The 24,128-nt window shown below is 53.9% G+C and overlaps 3 protein-coding genes across 3 annotated transcripts in view; 2 read left to right on the top strand and 1 right to left on the bottom strand.

Moving 5' to 3' along the window:
- The window catches only part of METAP1D (methionyl aminopeptidase type 1D, mitochondrial), a 42,937-nt gene extending 32,311 nt beyond the window's left edge, over window positions 1–10,626 (top strand). Inside the window, exons 6-10 of the mRNA XM_085228408.1 lie at window positions 1,296–1,459; window positions 8,820–8,917; window positions 9,383–9,430; window positions 10,169–10,247; window positions 10,361–10,626. Coding sequence (XP_085084534.1) covers window positions 1,296–1,459; window positions 8,820–8,917; window positions 9,383–9,430; window positions 10,169–10,247; window positions 10,361–10,439 — 468 coding nt within the window. The 3' untranslated portion in view covers window positions 10,440–10,626. The remainder of the gene's footprint in view (window positions 1–1,295; window positions 1,460–8,819; window positions 8,918–9,382; window positions 9,431–10,168; window positions 10,248–10,360) is intronic.
- Window positions 10,627–12,571: 1,945 nt separating this feature from the next.
- On the top strand, window positions 12,572–15,756 carry DLX1 (distal-less homeobox 1). The gene is made up of 3 exons (XM_085228410.1): window positions 12,572–13,361; window positions 13,776–13,975; window positions 14,242–15,756. The coding sequence occupies exons 1-3, from the start codon at window positions 13,049–13,051 to the stop codon at window positions 14,494–14,496; spliced, it is 768 nt and encodes a 255-aa protein (XP_085084536.1). The 5' UTR covers window positions 12,572–13,048; the 3' UTR covers window positions 14,497–15,756.
- A 3,568-nt stretch (window positions 15,757–19,324) lies between these two features.
- On the bottom strand, window positions 19,325–20,796 carry DLX2 (distal-less homeobox 2). Its single transcript, XM_085227602.1, has 3 exons — window positions 20,295–20,796; window positions 20,004–20,188; window positions 19,325–19,935 (listed from the first exon to the last, which is right to left on the bottom strand). The coding sequence occupies exons 1-3, from the start codon at window positions 20,590–20,592 to the stop codon at window positions 19,654–19,656; spliced, it is 765 nt and encodes a 254-aa protein (XP_085083728.1). The 5' UTR covers window positions 20,593–20,796; the 3' UTR covers window positions 19,325–19,653.
- Window positions 20,797–24,128: the final 3,332 nt, after the last annotated feature.

Raw genomic sequence — 24,128 nt, 5'->3', positions numbered from 1 at the left:
AGTGTGTTACAGTTGCTGTGGTTGTAGTTTATTAATGTTAAAAATACATAATTGCAGTTGATGGCCAGCAGTAAATGCAATTATTTTTAAGCTCTGCTGTGTTTTAAATCTGTACCCATTTCTCCAGGATGATGAAGTGTAATGTTTTTGTTTGGTTTTTAAGTGCCGTACTTGCTAGAGCTACAACTGAACTCATTTGGCTTACATACGAACTAGCTGGAGTGAAACCTCTCCAGCAGGCATTAAATTGTAAAAGCAGATCTAGCAGCAGCTCCAGCTGGCAGAGGGAGGTGTGCGCCGGGAGGACTGCAAAGTTGGATCCTCGCTGCCATTCACTGTCCTGTGCAGTGCTGTGCACCGGCAGCTGCCTGCATTTTCTTTACATCTCCCCCAACACAAACCTGGCCCTGAGATAAACCGTCTGTAGCCAATTTATTTTTTTTTCCATTTGCAATTGACCAAAAGGAATGTGAGTCTGTGTCTTTCACAAATAGCTTGCGAGTGGCAAAAGTTCAGTGCTTCAGTCTTGGTGAGTCATTAGTCCCAGGAGGATAGTTGCCCACTGTTTGCGGAAAAAAATGTTTTAGAAGATCAAAACTGTGCCCCATTACAATTTGTCTTTTGATAGGGAAATTTGGCTTGCTCCCACAGTTGTGTCTCTCCTGCCGTACTGCAGAGCTGCAAAACCCCTTTCCACACAGTGCTGAAGAGCTCTACCCAAGAGGGAACTTCAGGAGAGCTGAGGCTTTGAGCCTGTGAAATGACAAACAAACAAACAAACAAACAGAAAGCCAGCAGGTCATTAGTACAACAGGTCGCTGCGCCTTCTGCCTGAGCAGAATCCCACCGTACAGGCGTGGGGACGTTCCCTGTGGAGGGATCGCTCTCCCAACCACTGCTGATGGACTGGCAGCTTTCCCCATCCCAGCCCTGGGACCCCCTTGGCACTGAGTGTCTGCATGGCCCCCTCCTAGCTTCTGGCATGCTCCTGTCCCCTACCTGAGCAGCGTCACCCATGTCTCCTTCTGTGCTCTGCTGGATGGCCACACACAACTTCTGCATTTGTCGAGTTTTTAATTGGCAGCCCTTATGCACCTTGCAGTCTTTTGTGCTTTTTTTTTTTTTCCCCTTCCTCCAGTGTTTTGCTTTTCCAGTCTTATTCTCTCACATGCAGCCTACCAGTGACCTATCTGTTGCAATACATAGCTCATTCCTAGAAACAATAGATTTAGTTTAGATTATCTGTTTCTCGATGCAAAACAAGAAACTGTCTTTACATTTCTGCATGTGTTTAGGTGTATTACAATGGCTACCATGGTGACACTTCTGAAACCTTTTTGGTGGGCAGTGTGGATAAATCTGGTCAAAAGTTAGTGGAGGTTGCCAGGAAATGTAGAGATGAAGCAATTGCAGCTTGCAGACCAGGGGCTCCCTTCTCTGTAATTGGAAACACAATCAGGTAAGCCTTATATTGACAAGTAAAGGGAGGGCTGGCAAGTGGGACAAAGGTTATTGGAGGTTTGGTATAAAGCTGATGACATGTTTTATGATTCAAAACCATCATTTCAGTCTGATATCAGTATGTGAACTGCCAAGCTATAATGTTGTTCTTTGCGTAAGAGGGATTTTTTTTTTTTTTTAAGTGAGTTACACCAGGTTCAGCAAAGATAACTTGGAAAGAATCAAAGATATTCGTAAGGTAGACTTATATTAATAGATGTAATCTGTGGTGGGTTTTTTGTTTTGTTCTGTTTTGTTTTATTTGTTTGCGAAACTATACCTCATCTGTCTAATGATGTAAGAAAGTTAGAAGCCATTGTTTTCATTGTATAGCAATAACGAATCTTACAAAGGAGTTAGTCAACATAAATAAGTCTCTGTTTAAAAAGTACAAAAATATTTAACTCGAGAGCTTCTTATCTTACAAAGAGCAGTGCATACTAACGTCATGGGGAAGAAAGAGTTCGCATTAAGAGATTTTTCCCTGTTTTGCATCTGATCTAGCCATCACTCGTGGCTCTTCTGGCGGTTTGGAATAAAATTGTGCTTAATTTTTTTAGGTGCCTATAGAGCATTTAAAAATGCTTGCAAAAAAAAAAAAAATTAAAAAGGCATATATTGTATACATTTCATTAAGCAATACTTCATTGAACTGTTAATGGTCCCAGCATACTATTGAATACGTTGCGATTACTTAAAAGCTGCAAGGCTTAGTCACCTTGAAAGGATGCTGCTTTTTTTTCTCTGTAAATCTTCAGATACTTTAAGGAAAAAAGCAAACGGCAAAATATCAGTCAGATGTGTTTATAGCTTTAAAAATATTGTAACAGAGTCTGAATCAAACTTTAGTAAAACCTCTTTGGGTTATATCTGAGAAGCTTTTATTGAAGACTTTGTATAAAATTGTGTTTTTGACAGTTTTAAATTATAGGCTAACTAGCCTGGAGAAAAAGGATAGTGTCTTTCTGTTCTTTCATAGGAAATGTTGAATCAGACCCCTACTGGGAAAAGAAATTTAATGCATATCTCACTATCTTACTGTCCATGAATATAATAGAAGTGAATTCAAAATGTAGTTTTATTTTTGCAAATGGGATGAGTCGATAGATGCACCTCATATTTTTGAACACCTAGGGTTCAACAAATTTACTGGTGGTGCTCTTGCATTTTAACAAAATTTATTCTTGAGTAGAAGGGGGCACAGAACACTAGATTCTTATTCAAGCATTCTATCGAGCTCTGCATTCATGGCTGTGTCTAAAGGGCATGTCAGCCTTTGATTCTCTCTGAGAGGTAATTATCCTTTTCCTGTCACGGAACAACAAATGATAGCTAACTACAGAGGCACATTTGCAGTAGTCACATTCATCAACTGCAGAAAAAAAAATTCAATTTAATTGTGCAACACAGCTGCACATAGGCTTTTTGAGCATTTCTGTTGTTCTCCCTGTCTTGCTATTCCTCCCTCCAGATCTATTTTTTAAACTTTTTTTCTGGTTATTTTTTCCCCCTTTTTGTCTCTTCTTCCATTTTTACTCTCTGTACTTTCTTGTTAAAGTAATTTTCCTTTGTGGCTCTCATTCTTTTTTCCCCATTGAAGGCTATGAATGTAGAAAATTATCACAATTACTCATATAATTGAGCCTCTTTGTAGCAAGTGCAACTCCAGTAGCCTTTCTCCATCATGAAAATGGTTTCATTATAGGGTTTTTCATATTCTCTGACACCATCTACACAGAGGAACAGGCGTGCAGATGAGATGTACTAGGAACAGGGTAGATCAGTAAGGTCACAGTAGGAATAATTAGCTCTGCTATGGAAAGAGCATCTAGGCCTTTTACTGCTACATAAATGTACTGTCCATGGCTTTTAGTCACAAAAAAACTTACTAACAAATGGAGCTCCCGCCTACTACTTTGAAAAAAAGATTTGTATCAACACTACAATTTTCCATCATTAAGACTAATAACACAGAGCCTAGTATACATCAAGGGGAATAAAAAGAAAAATCTCACATTCAAGTGGCGGCTGGGTGCTGACCTTTGTTCCCTTTTTTTGTGTTCAACTTAACTCTTTACAAAAAGGAGCCACACGCCACACCAACATGCAGGTGAACTCCAGCTAGTGCGAGCAAAGCATGGCATTCAATTGGAAAATCTGATAAATCTCCATGCAGGATAATGCATTTCATTACAGATTCACTACATTAATTCTAGCTGTATTTAAAAAAAAAAAAAAAAAAAAAAAAAAGGAATGATTAAAAAAAAAGAACAGAATTGAATGTGACATTGAATTTTTACTGTGCTGTTACGGAGGTCAGTTTACTTGCAGAGTATAAATATATCAGCAGTGCTCCCTCTAAAAGCAGATGAATCAAAGCCAGTAGACGTCCAATCCTGCATATGAAATACTAGATTGTTAACTTTATTTTTCAAGATTTTACAGTGTAGATGGTTTAAATGTGCCGGTTTGTTAGAATCCCTTTAACAGTGCCTCTGCTGAAAGAGAATGGGTGAAGCTGTGTGTTTCTGGTTGCTCAGCTTTCTGCCTTCGCATCCATCTATCAAATTCTTCTGTTTTGGGAGACTTTAGAGATTGTAAACAACTGAGAATGTTTAGGCCCATTAGAATGGAGATGTGTCTAGGTATCTTTCATCCATATTTTCTATAGAAGTGCTCAAGAATGTATCTTAGACGCCAAAAATCAGAATATTTGCTTCCTATAAATGGTTTAGGAACAATTGTATTACAGGAATAACCTTGCATCATAAGATATTTTTTGTTGCGGAAGCTCAGTAGCTGAAACAGAGTGTTTCATGGGCAGTAGTTCTGTGTCACATCGCCTAGGAGTTGCAAAAACAAGATTACGTGGATGCAGGAGTTACTCTGCCAGGAAGAATGGGAATCTTTGCTAACATGTTCCTATTGAAGATGGTGGCAAAACTGTCAATTGGCCCCAGTGGGAACAGAATTGGGCCCTGTATTCCCATTTCCTTCTACTGCTGGTGGCATTTCTCTTTCAGACAGAAACAAAGCTGGTTTGAAATCTACGTTTTAGCCACTGAGCTTAGATATGTGGAACTGTTGTGGGTGTATAGAGCTAGAAAACATAAATGCGATATTGTTAAATGAACCAATTTTCAACTCCTAGGAAAAAATAGTAGTGAGGAAAGTATTAATAAATGGTTTAAAATGCTTAACTCCTAAGTGTATGTTTTGATATTAATTTAGAACAATATAAAGCAGATTTTTAAAAATCTGTTTCTATCAGATTATGCACATTTAAACAATAAGTGGCTCAGGCAAAATAAGTCATTTTAATGTCATCTGTGATAGATTTTCCTTGACAGCTACAGTAAATTACAATTACACTGCTTCTCTCTGCACTTGAAAGTAAGCATTGCAATAAATTATCTTTTATTTCAATCCATCATGTCTGCTTTCAGAAACAGAGAACCTCAAATAAAAGTTCAACACTATTGTAAGAAAAATACAGTAATTTGTGTTCCAGTTTGAAACTCAAATGTACCTTTCTTTCATGAAACAATTGTTGGCTTTCAAAAATATTACTAATTATACCTCAACATTTATTGTCATTATGGGGAATCCCTGAACTTGTGTATTCCCTCAGTCTAGGATTACTACTTAAGTGAAAAATACTGTAATATTTTCTCAGTCAAAATTTATTTTCTCAAATTAGTTAATATGGTTTTATTGAAAGTAAATATTTTTTACCACATGCAAATTTAATTTAGGCTGATACTGATTTCAAGAATTAAAGAAAGAAAGAAAGAAAAAAAAAAACAAAGAAAGAAAGAAAGAAAGAAAGAAAAATAAAAAAGCAGCGTCCATGGATCTGTTATCTCCTGGTGTCTCCCAGGTGGGCTCACTGCCTGCTACTATGAATGGGTAGGGTTGGTCATGCTGCTCTGTGAGGCTGCATGTGCCAAAGTTCTGGCTCCGGGGAGAGCTGCAGGCTCTGGGGGAAGTGCCCATAGCTGGGAATGGGTTCCCTATGATGCTCAGCCCAGGTTGCAGTGCGGGATGTTGGCCAGGCTCAAAGCAGGGTTTGGTTTGCTTAGTTTCCTTAGTGAGGGCTTATTGTACCGGACCAGACCTAGCTTGAGGAAAAAGCAACAGAATCCAGTAGAAAGAAAAGGCAGCGTAGGTTTGGGAATTTCTGGTCCCGGAATGGGAGTTCCAGTCCTGAGAGAGTGGATGTTGTTCACTCTGGAGCTGGGACACCTATTTACTCCTGGATGCTCACTGGGGCTCTGTGGGAGGCTCAGGACCAGCCCTATAAGGAAGTCCTGCCAACTTGCTTTTCAACCTCTCAATGGGAGAGATTTGTCCCATACACCCAAAAACTCCTTTCAGAGGGGCAGAGCACTAGAGAGAGCTCGCAGAAATGCAGCCCTGCCTGTTGCTGCATTGTTGCAATTTGTTGGGCTGCAGCACATCTCCACACTCATCCCTCCTCTGGCAGGGGTTAGATAGATGCCATCTGGTAGAGAAGGAGCTGATGCCCAGCTCTGCCGTCCCCTCAGGAGCACGATGGCAGCATACAGGGTCTTTGCCCATGTGCTGCCCGCACTGACCTTCCCCTTCCAGCTCAACTGCTGCTGTTCCATCCTGGCGTGGGCACTTTGCCACCTGCTGCAGAGGAGCAGCCCTGCAGGTACTCAACTGCAGACACTGGGCTGTACTGCTCAGCAGCAAAACATGAAATCAAGTACTGGGCTCATTAAATGATTATGCTTTTAATCCTGACCAATTCACCTCTGCCCAAGTGTGCTACATGGCTCCAAGAATAAAATGCGTAATGGTGAATGTTATCAATGGATATTTTTAACAAAGGTTGTGGTAAAGAATCCCTATGTTTTTTTTGTGCTGCCAACGCAGCGTATCTGTGCTGTCTGGGCACCGGCAGGACTGGGCCTTGCCCCAGCTGAGTGGAGGCAGCCCCGTGCCTCAGCCCCATGCTGCTGCTCTCCTTCCCCTCAGCCCCGCTTCTCTCTCGCCCTTCTGTCCCATCTGCAGCCAGCGCCACTCCAGGTGTGTCTACACAGAGCAGAGCCTGTAATCCTCTGGGGCTGCCCTCCAGGGAGAGTTGGATAGAAAGGCCGCTGCTGGCAGACCCTGAGTGAGGCAGCCAGGCCAAAACTCCGAGCTGCTATCAGCCACAAATGGCAAAGATGGGCAGAATGCCCCGCTCTGTCCTATCCAAGTTTTTAGCCAGGTCCTGCAGCCCTGGATGCTGGTGGGCAGAGGGATGGCGGAGGCCAGCAGTTCACACAGCACTTCCTGTGCGAGCAGCACACTCGCGCTGACAGAACGGCCCTAGCAAGCTGCAGCAGGGCTGGCAGCCACCTTCGTGATGGGAGCAGGGTTTCACAGTGCCCTTGTGGGTGTGACAGCTCACTGGGTTTTCTCAGTACTCTGAAGTGAAGCTAGTAGTTGTGGAATGCTTTGAAATTCCCTATACTCCCTTCTGAAGCACAATGTTAAAACCAGACTGAATGTGACCAAGTTGTATACCTGCAGCTTATTTTCTCCTCAAATTTTCTGCATGTTGTGTCAGCTTCATTGGTCACACTGCATTTTTAGGTAAAGAACACCAAGTCAGCTTGTAGACAAGTTCAAGTGGGAAGGCAGGGGAGTGCAGGCGCCTGTCAATGTGGGTGTCACAGCTCGTGAGCTCCACATCTCCTGTCTTGATTCCAGCATCCCCTGTTTTGGTCCCAACCACCTAAGTACTGATGTTTTTGATCTCTTGGGCAAGGAAGTGGCAGAATTCACTACTGCCATGCACAAGAACCACTTCTTTCAGGGCAAGAGGAGGGAACACTGTCACACCAGTGCCCCAGGTGCCCTTGCTCAGCTGGGCATGGGGCACAGCCTCAAAGCAGCTGGTGGGGCCATTTGCGCTCCCACGGAAAGCCATGTGAAGAAGAAGGGACAGCTCACCATGTGGTGCATGTCAGGCCTCCCATCTCTCTTCAGGGAATTGCTTCCCCCGTCTGGGAACCATTATCTGCATTGCTGTAGGCTGGGTCACCGGAGACCTTCCATTTCATTTTGTGTATGTTTCTGAGTAATCTGACTTTGTGATTCCTCTCTGATCTTCTTCGGCTTTCAGTGGTGTCACAGCCAGCCCCAGCCATGACCCAGGCTAGCTGGCACGGTGGGGGGCATGGATTTCCCTCACTGCAGGGACCTCTTGTTACATAAACCGTCATGGGTTTTTTTTCCACATCAACTATATATAACATCAAGCTCTGGACCTTGAGTGCCACAAATTGAAGCCCAATTTCTAGCCATATTAGTATCCTTCTTTGCCAGAAATTAGGAATTTGGGGACAGCTAAACATGAAATTTCCAGTCTTCTCCAGATAGAAATGTGATGGCTGTCTGTACTGAGGCAGCGGACACATTTGTTCAGCTGTCACTACAAGCAAACCTGAAGTGTGAAGGGCCCACTGTGATCTTAAATGAACAAATGAAGCTTTTAGGTTTGTAGACAAAATGTTTTCAGACAGACTGCCTTCTGTCCCGCTTCCGTGCTCCTGTTTGCTCTGGGCACACTGTGGGGATGATACTCAGGAGCAGCTCCTCTGTCACTTGCACTCCACCTCAGGTGTCCCAGATTTCCATTTGGGATGGGGCTGGCTGAGCTGCCTGGATCAGTGCTGTAGAATGGCCTGCTGGCAGAGCCTGGCCTGCTTCACAGGGTACTCCCAGACCTCTGGGTCCCCAGCTTTGGGCACCAGGATGGGATTTTGCTTTCCTAACATTCTGCACAAAATCCCATCCTGGTGGGAAGAGGCCCGGGGCCAGGCTCTGTTCCACAGACAGAACATCTGTCTCTCTGGAAGATGCTCTTTTTGAGAGTCTGAGAAGGACCGGACAGATCTTCCCAGCAGAACTGAAGTGCCACAATTATGATGATTTGTTTTGGGGACAGTGCTGATGGGTTCAGTAGAAATACATTGTTCATTACAACATGAACAGATTTTCTGGAGTTGCAGTGCATTTTGGCACTGGATGTTTGCAGTATTTCAGAAGGGAACAGCTTGGTGTTTCCCTCCACACTGGCACAGGCCACAGGTGCACACAGCGGGGCACTGCAGGCAGCAGGGGCTGCACTGCTCCATGCTCTGCCCCAACAGGCCCATTCACTCTGAAACCTAATGATGGTTACGCAATGGCTGCTTTCTTTCAGAACTGGCAGCGGCCCTGCGTTGGGTGCTGCTGATGGCGGTACGGATGTGTGGCAGGGTCGGGCCGTGCTCGTTAATGATGTCCTCTTCGCCCTGCAGCTCTGTGGCACAGCGGGGTGGCTTCCAGGTGTGCCCCTTCTTCGTCGGCCACGGCATCGGGTCCTACTTCCATGGGCACCCCGAGGTGTGGCACCACGGTAAGCGGCCCCAACCGGAGCATCATCTCCTCCCGCTGAGAGGGCTCCGGCGGCAGAAGTGCGATCGAGACCGGGATGGCAGCCCCGAACCTGCAGGGGAATCTCCGCGGGCGATCCTCCCAGACATGTCCCAGGATCCGAGGAGTCGTCGGGGCTGAGGCTGGGGAGAAAAACGACGGCGGGAGTGGGAAAACCCCGGTGGAGCTGTAGGGTGGTGGGGTGGGCGGCAGGGACAATGAGAACGGGCGCTTGGATCGGGTCTTGGGTCGGGGCCAGCGTGCGCGGCACCTGTGAGCTGGAACGGGTTCTGAAACCGAGTGCTAGGCGCTGTTACCAACAAAAAAAAAAAAAAAAAAAAGAAAAAAAAAAAAAAAGAAAAGAAAAGAAAAGAAAGAAAGAAAGAAAAAAAAAAGAAAAGGTGAAACGAGACAACAACTATAAAAGCGTTTTTATTTTCTTTTCTAGCCAATGACAGTGATTTGTTAATGGAGGAGGGAATGGCGTTCACAATAGGTTAGTAAATGTATTCTATGTTTGTCTTTAAAAAAGCACACACACAGCAACCCAGCTCTGTGCCGTTTCTTTGAGCAGAGAAGCGTCCCTTCAGAAACGGGGACGGAGGCGACACTGGCCCCTGGGAAAGAGATTCAAACGTTATTCTGAAAAATGCAGTGAGGGATCAGCTCCCGAGTGAATTTGGGAAGGAAAAATCTGATCGTAAATCTTATTAAGCGGCGGACCTGACGCGTCGTTTTGGCAGTGCGGCTGTGGCGGTGTGCAGACAGCAGAGCGCGGCTGTGCCCCGCTGCCCGCTGCCGCCAGAGCTGCGCCGGGCCGGGCCGGCCGCGCGGGGCTCGTGAAAGCCACCCCACAACGCGAGTGCCGGTGCCGGGGGTGGAAGCCCCTTCCTCCCGACGCGACAATTAGCCGAATCAGAAAATCGTTGTTTTGCGGATTTAACTGAACGTTTTAAGTCTGTTTAACAAACAAACAAAAAAATCAGATATGTTGAACTGTCCGCGTTTGGTGAATTACTACCGATTATTACCACGGGATCTTAATGAAAGCTCGAATAAGTTTCCCTGCTGTTACGAAAGCGGAGCGCACCTTCCCCGCACCGCAGCGCTGCGTCCCCCCCTCCGGTCCGGCCCCGGTGGGGCAGCGCGGTGCGGAGCGCGGGTGGGAGCTGCCGCCGGGCCCCCCCTGCCCGCAGCAGCGCCGCTCACTTCGGGCGTTTTTTTCTTATTCCAGAGCCAATAATAATGGAGGGTTCTCCCGAATTTAAGATTCTGAAGGACAAATGGACCGCAATTTCGGTGGACAATAAAAGGTGCCCGATTTTGTTGTTTTCCGAGCGGCGGAGCTGACCGCTGGCAGCCGGTGAGTCTTACGGGCGTGCTGGGGCCGCGCTGCCCCCCGCTAACCGCTCGCTGTGCGTTGCAGATCAGCGCAGTTCGAGCACACCGTCGTCATTACCTCGGAGGGAGCAGAAATCCTCTCTAAAGTGCAGGGAGAAGTCTAAGGACGCAGCGGGGAGTGGAGGGCTCGGTGTGTTTTGGGCTTCCTCGACCCCGCAGGGACAGCGCTGAGCTCCGGGTGGTTCTGGGGGCACTGAGCGGACACGGGACGCGGCTCGGGGACTCGCTCCGGGCACGGTGCTCTGCGCGGTACCCGGTGAGTGTTGAATAAAAGCCTCTTGGTTTGCGGCAGCAGCGGCTCAGCCTCAGCCCGCCGGGGGAAGGGTCGGCCGTGGGGGAGCGGGGCAGATTGCCGTGCGGGACGCGCGGGTCCGCGGCGGATCAGCGCGAGGATCCCCTCGCAGGGAAAGTGCGGCCGCTCTGCCCTCAGCGCCCCTGAACGGGGCTGGAACTTCTGCCGGGACGGAAAGAAAAGTTTGCGGGCGTGGCGGGGGGAGCACAGGCTGCGGCCCCTTCCCCTCAGTTCTACAGCAGCTCTCCCTTTCCTGCCCCGGCCCGTTTCTCTCTATGCCGCACAAGAAAGGTTTAAAAGCGAGACGCGGAGCGCGCTGTTCCGGGGACGGATAACCGCAGCTCCGCGCCGCGCGCGGTGCGTAACGGGGCACTCCGCGCGGGAGCGCTCGCAGAGACGGAGGGGTTCGGCCCTGGGGGAGGGTTTGCTCTGTGCCCCTCGGAATCGGCCCGACGGAGCGGCCGTGCGGCGGGGGTGTCCCGGGCGAAGCTGCTGGGTCGCTGTTGGGGCAGGCCGGGCCGGGACAGGCCGGGCGGGACGGCCGCTGGTTCCCGTTACCTGAACCGTTTGTTTTCACTAGAGTACAGCGAGCTGTCAGCTCTAATCGTTTCTAACAGCATCTTTTTAAGAAGCAAGACCAGCCCCCAGCCTGTTCCCAATACCACAGGGCAGCCTTTCAGCTCGATTGCCTCTTATATTATATTGGAAGACCTTAAAACCTGTACAAATAAACGATGCATCCAACACGTTTCACAGTCGCACGGAGGTTCCGCCGCTTGCTCTCTGCCCGGGAAGGCGAGGGCCGCCGTGCCCGCCTCCCCCGGGGCCGCCGCTGCACCGTTCCGTCCGTCACGTCTGTCCCGTCCCAGTCCGTTCCCACCCCGCCTCCCCCGCAGCGCGGAGCCGCGGCCCCGGCCCGGGTGGTCACTTACATGGCCGGGGGGGTCCGCGTGGGGCCGCGCTGCTGCCCCTGGGCACCGGTCCTCAGCGAGGTGGTGGGAATGAACCGTACGCATCGCATGCAAAACAAAACAAAACCAAAAAAAAAAAAAAAAAAAAGAGGGGGGGAGGAAGTAAAAGAGGGGTTAGGAAATGGGCAATTAAAACCGACAGAGTGACTAATGGGGGAAGGAAAAAAAAAAAAAAAGAAAAAGAAAAAACGGAGCCGAGACTGGGGCACGTTAGTGTCAGCTCTGCGAAGCCAGCACCAGCGGAGCCGGGGCTGTGCCACGGGCCCCGCTCCCACCCGGCCCCGCCGCCGGGCTCCGCGGCCTCGGCGCTACCGGGTGCGCTGGGAACGGAGCGTTCCTCGGGGCCTCCCTCTGCCCGGCTGGGTCTGACCCGGCCCCGCTCGCTGCGCGCCCCGACGGCCTCGGTGCGCAGGGAGGTTCAGCCGGGCCGGCTCACAGCCCGGTGCTCAGCGCCGGGAGGCCGCGTGTTGCTATTAGCGTTCAATATACGGCTAATTATGCGTATGAAAATTAAACATCAGTGTTATGCTAATGGGGCCGCCTTCAGCTGGGAGCCGAGCACTTGAGACTAGCATTTAATCAAATGAGTCGGTAACGAATACATCTGCACGTGTGAACTTTCGCGGGATCATTTTCCTGTTACAGTCACACCGCTGAATTATGAAAGAAATAATTACCGACACTTTCTAATTATCCAACAAAGTAATTTGGGATTCATCGCGGGCTTTCTGGGGAGGATCTCCCAAGTCCCACCTCGCTCCCTGCTCACGCACGCGGAAGTTTGCGTGCTCAGCTCAATCGCGCGTCGGGACGAGCGGGGCGAGCCGCGTTCCCCCGCTCTGGGCTCCCATCTCCCCCCCCCCTCACCCCACCCTCTCCCCCGCGTTAGGAGCGGTGCCCGGGCGGGCGCGGCCCGAGGGCGGGCGGGACCCCGGCGGGGAGCGGACACCGCGCGGCGTGCGCGGCTCTGTCCGAGGCCGGAGCTGCTCCGGAGCGCCTCGGGGCCGTCCCCGCGCTCCTCTCCGCGCCGGGGGCGATGCCTCCCGGTCCCGGTCCCGGCCGCGGCGGCTCTCGGCCGTCCAGCGGTGCCGTCGGGGCGTGCGGCCGGGAGGCGCGGCGCTGCCGGCGCGGCTCTCCGCGCTCACCGGGGTCCGGGCGAGCCCCGAGCGGCTCGGACCAATCCAAAGCGATTATGCAAGACGGGGAACCAATCAGCTCCGTCGGCTCATGAATATTCATCGGCTCGGATGAGTCAAAGCTTTTAGGCGAGTTTGTGTAGATGAGCGGCATCACGCTCAGACTTTTCAAAGAGACAAACTCCATTTTCTTATGAATGGAAAGTGAAAACCCTGTTCCGCTTAAATTGGGTTCTTTCCCGTCCTGAGAAACACAACAGACCCCCAAAAGGCACGCTGAAGAGAGAGCACACACACAGACCCAGCGGCGAGAAATGACCATGACCACCATGCCTGAGAGTCTAAACAGCCCCGTCTCGGGGAAGGCCGTCTTTATGGAGTTCGGGCCGCCCGGCCAGCAAATGTCTCCTTCTCCCATGTCCCACGGACACTATTCCATGCACTGTTTACACTCCGCGGGCCACTCGCAGCCCGACAGCGCGTACAGCACAGCTTCGTCCTTCTCCCGACCGCTGGGCTACCCCTATGTGAACTCGGTGAGCAGCCACTCCGGCAACCCCTACATCAGTTCAGTGCAGCCCTACCCCAACAGCTCCGGCCTGGCCCAGCCCCGGCTGGAGGAGACAGGTAGGTGCCGGGGGCGGGGGGCGCGGAGCGAAGCAGATCCGCCGGGGGGGGAGCGAGGCGGCATCGCGGAGCGCTGTGTGTGAGCCGGGCGGGGCCGGGGCCGCGGGGAGCGGGCGCCGAGCGGAGCGGACCCAGCCCAGCTGCGCGCGGAGCGGTCCCCGTCATTATTTATTGCGTAGCGCTATAAACAATGTGCGCAATTAAGGGTAATTAAACCTCGACTGCAGCCGGTAAAAATAGCAAACTTTGCTGGGATGGAGCCGGGGCTGCCACCGCCGCGCGGAGCCTTTGTTGGCACTGCGGCGCTCTGCCGCCCGTCGCCGTGAGCGCTGCGCTGTTACCGTCGCCGTCGCCGTTACTGCTGTTCTCTCGCTGCTATCAATGTTATTTACTGTGCACCGTTTGTGGTTGTAGGGGCCGAATCGGAGAAAAGCACTGTGGTAGAAGGAGGGGAAGTTCGCTTTAATGGGAAAGGGAAAAAAATCCGCAAACCCAGGACTATTTATTCCAGTTTGCAGCTGCAGGCTCTGAACAGGAGGTTCCAGCAAACCCAGTACCTGGCCCTGCCCGAGAGAGCCGAGCTCGCGGCCTCTCTGGGACTCACCCAGACTCAGGTACGGCCCCTCCGCTCCCCACAGCCCCGTTCCGGCCCGGCGGGGCCGCTCGTACCGAAGCTGCGCGCCCGTCCCGTCCGCGGGGCCGATCCCGGCCGGGCTGAGGGATGCGGGGGGGGCGAGGTCGGAGGGAGAGGGACACGACGCGGGGGCGGCCGGGCCGCGGGGGGACCGCGGGGCGAGGGCGGGCGGGGGCCGTCGGGGCGGGCAGACGAGGGTGAGGGCCCGGCCGGGCCGCGCTGAGCCGTGCCGCGCTGCCGTTGCAGGTGAAGATCTGGTTCCAGAACAAGCGCTCCAAATTCAAGAAGCTGATGAAGCAGGGAGGGGCGGCCCTGGAGAGCGGCGCTCTGAGCAACGGCCGGGCCCTGTCCGGCGGCTCTCCCCCGGTGCCCGCCGTGTGGAACACCTCCTCTGCCTCCGGGAAGGCGTCCTCGGGCAGCGCCGGCACCTACATCCCCAGCTACACGTCGTGGTACCCCTCGGCCCACCAAGAAGCTATGCAGCAGCCGCAGCTTATGTGAGCCCGAGCACGTTTTTCCCTGCTGCGACCCGAAAAAAAAAATCAAATTATCACGGACAAAAAAAAAAAAAAAAAGAAAAAGAAAAAAAAAAAGAAAGAAAGAAAGGAAAAAAAAAAGAAAAAAAAGTAAAATAAAAAAGGAAAAACAAAACAAAACGGAGAGGAGGAGGAAGGAGAAGAGGACAAAGGCGCGCCAGCAGCCGACCGAGCCTTCTCGCTCCGGGCACAGATGCGACGCGACGCGTCCCCGCCGGCGGCAGCTGACGGAGCGCGGCCGGGGGACAATCAGGGCCGCCCCTCTGTCTGTGTTGTGTGGGATCTGGGTCACGGATGCGGCCCGGCGGTGCGGGGCAGCGGCCGTACCGCGTCCCGAGCGTGTTCCCCTCTGCGTTTCCTGTCTCTTTCCCCGTCCATCTGTATATTTTTTGTTGTTGTCTAAGGGGAAGAAAGGGATTTTATTTATTGATCGAATTACCGCTGAGGAGCTCCGGGCGCGGCCGGGCGCGGAGCGCGAGGCTCCGGCAAAAGCGCTCGGTGCCGTTTCCCCGTCCAAAAGACAAGCAAAAAAAAAAAAAAAGAAAAAAATCAAAACAACAAAAACAAACAAACAAACAAAAAAAAAAAAAAAACCGAAACGCCGCACGGAAGGACGCGCTTTGTAACTTTTCCCATCGCTTTTCTACTTCGCTGCTGCGGAGATCCCCGGCCCCAACGCCGCGCACCGTCCCGCGCCGAACAAAGGACGGCCGCGCGCCGTCCCCCGCCCCGGAGCGGCTCTGCGGAGCGCTCTGCGGACGCGGCACGGAAGCGGCGGGGGGACCGCGCACCCCTCGCTCTGCAGTGCGGGGCCCGTCCCGGAGCGCGGGAGCTCCCGCTGTACATATTTGATTCTTAATCTTTATTGTTCTGTAAACATGTTGCACAAATTTAGCTTTTTTTTTTTCTTCTTCTTTTTTCTTCTTTTTTTTTCTTTTTTTTAATTCTGATTTCCGTTTCGTGTGGCTGTACGACATGACGCTTTGTGTACGGAGATTTGCCATTTTCTTGTGACCCTCGGAAGATGTGATACCTGAGCTCAGCTGTGTTTCGTGTCTATATGTCAAAGTTTAGTTTTATATTGAGAATGTTAACTTATTGCTTTGTATTTGGGGAAGGAAAAGAAAACAAAAACAAAACAACAAAAAAAAAACACACAAACCTTTGTACATAAGTTATAAAGTTTCTTTGAGACAGTAAAATTATGGTTTGGAAAAAGAGTTCCGCGTCGTCCATGTCTCGCTGGGCGGCCCGAAAGGGCTCCGTGCGCGCAACGTGGGCCCGACGGGTACCCGCACAGCGCCCCACGGGCAGCTCCGGGCCTCGTGCCCACTCACAGAGCGTACACACGGCGCGGCCCGGCGCGGCCCGGCCCGGAGAACCCGTCCCCGGAGCTCCGCGCACCGGGACCGGGAGTTGCGGCCGAAGCTCGCGGCCGCGCAGTGCCCGCGGACCCGCGCAGGTCCCCGCGGAGCGCTCTGAGCGGGGCCGGGACGGCGCTGGTTGTCCGCCGGCTGACGGCCCAACGCCGAGCTTACGGCACGAGCACAGAAATGGGGAGCTCTGCCTCAGCGAGGCGGTCCCGAGCAGGGAGTCTTTTCTCACTGTTCGCTGAGAGACGCGACTCTCAAGCCGGGCCTCATTAATTCTGCCTCGTCGCTGACGAGGGGTTCGTCACATATCTGATTCGGAGATATTCGTAATGAGGATATTAATTAAACTCGGAATAATCCGAAGGTGCTTCTATTGAGACAATACCTCATTACAATGATTAAGCCCCGATTTCCAGCATTGTCCCTTTAACAGCCGTCGCCCCGCGCGCACAGCCCCGAGGATGGGGCTGCGAGTGGCGAAGCGTAATTTGGGGATCTATTTGGAGATGTATTTTTTCCCTCGTCGGGGAAAAAAAAAAAAAAAAAAAAAAAAAAAAGCTCCCCTCATTTTCAAACACTTCGGAAATAGGTTACACACAGCTTAATGATGATCAAAATGACTCTTTTCTGCGAAAAAAGACCCCAAAGTGCGCGTACAGCTGCAAACCCAAGAGGGTCAGCATCATTTCACTGTATTCTCTTCTTGATTACAAGCCGAGCCCATCAAACACAACATAATTACAGTAATTTCAGGTTTATTTATTCTAATGCAGTTTCCCCATCTCTCTGGTAATTATGAGCAATTTTTTCGCCCAGGGAATCTTTTTGCATTAACAAAAGAGATAACGCACTGAAAGCCAAATTTGCTGCGCATTGAGAAAAGCGAAGGAAAAAAAAAAAAAAAAAGCGGTAGGTGCGAGCCGCCATCCCGCAATTCGGCGCTGCAAATTGCTTGCAGGTGTATGGAGCAGCGCTGTCAATGGGAAGGGGCTTCCAAATTAGCAAATGCACAATGTTGAAGTAATGAAGACGGACTGAGCGGCACTGCCAAACAACGGATACCTCTTTTACATCTTCCACCCGACAAGAAAAAATAATAATAATAAAAAAAAATCCCCTCGGAGCGTCCCCGCGAAGCCCCGCGAGTGCCTGCGGTGTCAATCCGACGGCAAAGCGCAGAGCGGCCCTGAAACCGCAAACAGTCGGAGAGTCCGAGCCCCGCACCCCTCCGCCGAACGGGGGGGAAAGCGGCCCCACGCTCTCCCCTCGACTCCCGAGGGGAACAGCTCGGCGTCCGCCACCCTCCTCCCCCCCCGTCCCCCCGCGGCACCGCCCGGGCGCTCCGCGGCCCCGCATCCCCCGAGCGCGGCGGGGATCGCGGCCCCGAACCCGCGTCGGACCCCCGCTCGGCCCCGGCCCCTCCGCGGCGGTGTCCCCGCGCCTCGCGGCGCGCACTCACCTGGCCCCGGGGCGGCGGCGGCGGCTCTCCGGGCTCCGGGCGCGGCGCTCCGCGGCAGCGACGGGCGCTGAGCGCGGGTCGGGCTGCGGGGTGCGGAGGGGAGAGGCGGGAGGTAGGGCTGCGGAGGGAGAGAAGGGGGGAAAGGAGCGTCCGAGCGCGGGGATCGCGTCCTGGGAGCGCGGCGTGGGCTGAGGTCCGCGGAGCGGAACGCGCTCCGGGCGCGGAGCCTTTTCGCGGCTCCGCTCTCGCAGAATATGACTGAAATTTTCTGCTATATAGCCTCTGTCTTTATAGCTGATGAAAAAAATTGCAGATTATTAGCATAAATGTTTACTCTTCATTACGCTGATGACATTGTGCACTCGAGATCTTGGTAATCTTTGGGAAAATTATGAGTAATTTTTAAAAATTTTAAAGCAGCGGCAGTTACCATGCAATTCAGGCTAATTCTGCGTAGGCTCCGAACGGATATAATTATCGAGGAGTCAAGATGTTATGCTAAAAACTATGCATTGATATTCCCATTTATTATGTACATACAACTTTGACAATGTTGATGCTTGAAATAGCAGGAAATTGTCTTGCGCAAAAATTACAGTCCATATTAGGACATGTGAAATTGCGAAGAATTATATAGTAATTGCAGGCTTTCAGATGGGAGAGCCAGAATGCTCAAACTGGTGCAAATGTGGATAAAATTACAGATCAGAGCAAAAATTAGGGAAAAAAGGGGTCTGGGATTTTTCAAGTTGGCTATAGGATTCCGGAAGTGCCTAATGCCACATGATTGCTGCGGCTTTAGGGGAGACATTCATGCCTCAAATAACTCCTTTCGCCAGAGCCGCTCTAATTGAATTTCTCGGGCTCTGCTCTTCACCGGGGCACACGAGTGCGGCGCCCACCCGCCGAGCGCCGCCGACACCCGCAGCCCCTCGACGGGGACCGACGGGAGGGGGTGGAAGGCGGTGGGGGGGCGGTGCCGGGAAGAGCCCCACGGACCTTCCATGGGCGGCGGGGCGGGACCGCACGGGGCGCTTCGTCCCGTTCTCGGCGGCCCCGCTTCTCGACGGAGCCCGCCCCGTGCCCTCGGGCCGGAGGACGCGGGTGCGAGGAGCACCGCCGGCCGGTGCGGGCCCGAGCCGGCTACCGGGGTTGCTCGGGGGGCTGCTCGATAAAGGGCGAAGCGGTGGAGCGCGGAGAGGGAGAAGGGACGCGCAGAGGACGGAGGGAGGAACGCGGGATGCCCCGCACTCGCGGAGCGCTGCGCGGCTCCCGGTCCCCGACGGGCGGCCCCCGCCCCGGGCGGAGCGGGCCGCCGAGAACGGGACACGCCGCCCTCCCACCGCGCGCTGTGACATCGCCCGTCACCGGGGTGCTCCCCGCCACACGGGTCCGTGTCCCGGGGGGTCCCTCCGCCCGGCTCCCCGCCGCTTCCCTCCCTGCGCGCTGCCACCCGCGTCTCCGCGGGAGCGTCCCCGGGCAGCGGCCCCCTTTGTTTCTCCCGCTCTCCCCCCCCTCGCAGCCGTCCCTCTCCCCCTCCTTTCTCCTGTTCCTCCGCCCCTCTGCGCCCACACCCCTAAAGGCCCTCCCCGAGGCTCCCAGCGGTGCACCGCACGGCCGGGGACGCTTCGAGCGCGGTGTGCGCCCGGCGGGCGGCGGGGCTTCGCGCCGCCGGAGCCGCGAGGAACGACTCAGAGCCGCCCCGCGGGTCTACGGGAGGAGAGCGCTGCGCGGGCGGGAACGGGGTACGGGACGGTGCACTCCGAGCCCGCTCGTGTGACGGCGATGGGATGTCGAGGGGGGGCTGCTCCGCCCCAGGTCAGCATCGGGCCCGGACCGACGCCCCCGACCACCCCCGTCCCCAAAGAAACGGAGCGCCGGCACCGTGGAAATAATAATTTATTTAAATAATCTCTGCTTGCTGTAAAAGAAAGACGAAAGAGCGCTGAAGTATTCCATAATAAATAACCAAAATACCCTTTGTTTATTTCGTGTCACGGCTCTCAGCGCCGCGCTGGCAGCCGCGTGCCGAGGGGGCTCCGTCGGGGCCTGATCCCGCCCGGGGGCACCGGAGAGGGACTCCCGTGCACGGCCGCGGGAGGAGACGGGACGGCAGGACGCTCTGGCTTTAAACCTACATATAAAAATTATTTATCTTTTTTTTTGTTTGTTTAAGCGTTTTATTTTTGCTTTTTTTTTTTTTTGTTCAGTCCCCAACATCAGAATGAGGTCTTCCGCAAAGGCACCTATCGACTTTAAAAAAATAAAAAGGGGAATGACCCGCGGTCCCCTAGAAGATGCCGCCGCCGCCGCCGTGGTGGTGCTGAGGGAGGGGGGCGGCGGGCGGCGCGGGGCCGGGCGGGTACCACGCGTAGCTGCCGAGGAAGGCCGCGGCGGGGCCGGGGCTGGGGGGGCCGCCCCCCGCGCGCGAGTGCGGGGCGAAGTCCCACGTAGGCGGCGAGGCAGGGGGCGGCGGCGAGGCGCTGCGGCGCGGGGGCGGCTCGGCGGGCAGCTCGCCGCTCTTCCACATCTTCTTGAACTTGGAGCGGCGGTTCTGGAACCAGATCTTCACCTGCGGGAGAGCGGCGTCAGCGCCCCGCGGCCGCCCCGTCGGGCCGAGCGGCGCCGGGCGAACCCTACCTGGGTCTGGGTGAGGCCGAGGGAGGCGGCCAGCTCGGCGCGCTCGGGCAGCGCCAGGTACTGCGTCTTCTGGAAGCGGCGCTGCAGGGCCGCCAGCTGGAAGCTGGAGTAGATGGTGCGCGGCTTGCGGACTTTCTTGGGCTTCCCGTTGACGATCCGCACCTCGGGCTCGCACTCCTCCTTCTCTGCTCGGCGAAAGCGGCGCCGTGAGGAGCCGATCCCCCTCCCGCTTCCGCGCCCCGCCCGCCCCGACGGCCGCCCCGCTTCCCCAGGCCCTGGGCCGCGACGTACCGGAGTCGTTGGCGGCCGGCGAGGCCCCGGCGCCGTAGGGCCCGTAGGAGCCGTACGCGGTCGCGTAGCCCGGGTCGTAGCCCGGCTTGACGGGGAAGGGGGCGGCGCCGGGCGCGTAGGGGCAGGGCACCGGCTGGCCGTAGGGCTGCCGGTTGGCGTAGTAGCTGCTGTCGGTGGCGGTGGAGACGGGCAGCGTGGGGGACTCCTGCGGCTTGTGCAGGCCCTGCTGCTGATAGCCGCCGGCCGAGAGCTGGCTGGCGTGCATGTCCGGCGTCGGGCTCGGCAGGACGCCAGTCATCCCGCGGCCCCCGCCCGCCCGGGGCACCCCGCCTAGCGCAGTCCCCGCCGGGCGCGGCGCTCAGGGCCGCGGCGCCATCCTGCCACCCCCCGCGCTGCGCCACCGGGCCGGGCGGGCACCGCGCTCCCGCCGCCGCCAGCGGGACGGGCTGTGCGGCGCCGCGCGCCGCCGGGGCGGCATTTAACTCCGGTCACGTGGGCGCGGCGCACGTCACCTAGCAACGGCCAATGGGGCGCCCGCGCGCGCCGCATCTCCGGGGCCCGGCGGGGCGCGAGACGGGAGAGACGCGGGGGCTGATCCGGCCGCCCCGTCGGAGTCCGGAACTCTGTCCTGCCCTACCCTGTCCTACCTTACCCTACTCTACCCTATCGTCACGTTGCCGGCGAGCACCGACGGGGCGGTCCCAGGGTACAGCATCGCCTCGATGCGGCTCCCCTAGGACGCCCGCCTGCACGTGCCGGTGGCTGACGGCCCCCCCGCCGTGCCCCGCTCGGCAGCGGCGGTCCCGGCGCCGTTGCGCGGCCCGGCCGTCGGGGCGAGAGGCCCGGCCCCGGCCTCGGCCGCCCCCTGGCGCCGCGCGTGGCGCTTTGCTCCCTCCGCGCTGCCGCCGCCCGCGCAGCCCCGCGCGCGCCCCTTCCCTCGCGCGCTCCTTCCCGCTCCCGCCGCGCGCCCCAACGGTCGCCGCTCGCGCTCCCCACACGGGGCGGGCGGCTCCCCGGGGCCGCTCCTCTACGGGACCCGGCGTCGGCGCGCCCGACGGGCGGAGGTGAGCGGGGTCGGGCCGGCGGCGGGCGGCCGGGAGCGGGGCTGGGGGACGGCGGCCGTCGCGGGGGCGCGGCGGTGCGCTCGGCGAAGAAAGGCGTTTCGCGCAGCTGTAGGAGCGGTGCCGGAGGGGCCGCGGCGCCGAGAGGGCCCTCCGCGCGCGCCGCTTCCCGCAGAGAAGCTCGCCGCGGGGCCGCCCCATGCGGGGCAGCTGCCGCCCGCTCACGCCCGCACCCTTCTGCAGGTGTCCGCACAGCCCGGCCCGTGGAGCCGCTCTCGTTGCCTCTCGATTGCTTAAGCTCGCCGCCGTCGATTCGGACGGTTTGTTTGGCCGCGCCGGGCCGGGCCGTCGGCGGCAGGAGGGAGGCGGGGTGACGGGTGTGCAGCGCGCGGCCCGCTGCCTCGGCACTGCCAGGGCTGCGGAGTTACGTGAGGGGAAGGGAAGCAGTCGAAGCTTTGGTTGCGTCGAGTTTGCACCGGCGTGCGTCTCTCATCGCCAGAGGCTGCCGAACACGTGGACTGGCTTCGTTGGTGTTGGCTTCTCTGGTTTGGAAGTATCCCCACATAGAAGGCAGCGCTGCGGATGCTGTTAGTCAGATACGCCAAACACACTGAAGTTCCGTTGCTCTTCAGAGTCACCTCTCCAGATGATCCATATGTGTTCACTATTATTTTTTTATTATTTATTTTTCATCTTTTGCAGGGCAGTTTTTTATGGCTCACAGAAATGTTTGCAGCGACTCCTGCCTGGTACGTTCTATTTTTATTAATTATTACTGTTGTGGTTCTAAAGCTTTGCTTTAGTAAATGTAGTCTGAGAAAAAAAAAGAAAAGGCTTAAAGCCTGCTGTTCTCAGTATTTAACCTGGGAACAACAGGGCAAGCTGTCCTATGAGTGTTTTCTCTCATGTTTGACTTGAAGGGAACCGCGCTCAGCATTAGAAAAGAGATTAGTTTCTAATCGCCTGTAATTGTGATTATCATTTGATCCATTGTAATCCACGTCTCCCTGAAAAATTTATTTCACTTATTGAAGTATGAGTGTGATGAATCTCAGGAAATGAGCCTGTTCTTTTTGACAGTGCTAAGCCTAAGTAATTGGACAGTAATGTCAGCTACAATGGCACATCGGTGAGTGCAGGTTTCTTTTGTGGCTGTGTGAAATGCTTTCCGGTAGATTTATAGTAGCACATTGCCTGGATAGTCCTGAGCATGTGTCTTGGTAATAGAAGGGCCACTTATTTCTTGTGCCATGTGGAGCTGCAGAGGGGGCTCTTGCTAGCATTGTGTCTGTGAGATCTGGTGTAGCTCCCTAGTAATGGTAACGGTTAACAGGTAAAAATTCCACATCTGAGGAATTAAACTTATCAGTTTTCAGGAAATCACATGAGTCTTTTCAGCGCCCGTCCGGAAGCTTGCTACCTGCTGTGCTTAGTTTCAGAATCCAGTGTTATCATTTTCCTCTCCAAAAACTGTTTATCATCTCATCCATCTGTGCATCAGATTACTTTATTCCAAAAATCACAGACTCTTCTGGGAAGGATATGACCTCCTGCTTGGCTCTCCAGGGTGCCAATTCTTTGTCCCTTGTTGTGAACAGCCTATACAAGCATGATAGCAGGCTTTGCATGATCCTTTCAGAGCTATTTGTTAGGCTGTCTTGTCTACGTGGAGCTTCACTGGCTGCTCAACATCTTTCTTCAACAGAAGCCTTTGCAGACTGAAGCACAACCTGTGATTTTTAGTAGTTCATTAGCTAACTGTTATTTAGCACAGGTGATTGTTTTCTTGTGCCATGTTGGGGAGATGCACAGCCTCCATTGGGGTGAGTGTCTGTAATCATCATATTCATGGGTCTACTTGCTTGTGCATACTGGGGGGAAACTGGGAGGTCTTCTGTGTGTGGTATGTGAGGACATTGGTGCAGTGATCCCCCACGTGTGGCACACAGGTTTGGGAATAAGGCAGAGTGCTCCTGGGCTGTCCCTCCTGCCTCTTTTATGGTGTGAAATCCTTCCTGGTGCTGAAGTGTGGTACTTCTGGCTGCTTGGACCAGCCCTCCCATTTCCATAAATTCTTTTTCACAGCCAACTGTATCACAAGTAATAGCTCTGACAAAACAGTATGCTTTTCTCTGTAGGAAGGGATTTGGTAGAACAGCTATAAAATGGTATTTTTTGTAGTGTTATACAGCAATGTTACCCAGGCTCTTCAGCCTGGAGCAGATGGATCTAAGCCGACTTTCTAGTGGATTTAAGCAAATTCAGGTTGAACTCATAGGTAAATCTTCATTTAAAGTGTTTTATATGCGAATATTTAGATGACAAAAATCTTTAATAAGAGCATGCAGGAAAAACGCTCTCAGTGTGAATCACTAAGTAGTTGCTAACACTGCTGTAGATGACAAGTGTGAGGGAAGATGAGAGATGTGTTTTGTGGGAGCAGATGTAGGCTGCGTTGATCATTTTGTGTCACTGTGAGCTCCACTTGTCACAGATAGTAGCAAAAAGATTTTTTTGCCTTCCTTGCAACTTCTGTACATCTTTTACCCGTGCAGTCTGAGCAGAGTTTGGGCAAAGTGTTCAACATGGAGAATAACCTAGGCTGCTTTGGTGATTATTTTAAGGTTCAATTTAGTGGGCAATGCTATTTGGAGCTGAGAAATGCTCTGTTGCCTTGGTGTGCTTGGGTGAGTTCTGATCTGTAGTGCCAGTTGACTGTTTGAGATGTGGAGTGCAGTTTCTGCAGCAGCCTATTTCTTGAGCTGATGCTGCC

This window comes from Meleagris gallopavo, chromosome 7 (genome assembly GCF_905368555.1).
Source record: "Meleagris gallopavo chromosome 7, MGAL_WU_HG_1.1, whole genome shotgun sequence".
Lineage (NCBI taxonomy): Eukaryota > Metazoa > Chordata > Aves > Galliformes > Phasianidae > Meleagris > Meleagris gallopavo.
This window is presented reverse-complemented; position numbering and strand designations above follow the sequence as displayed.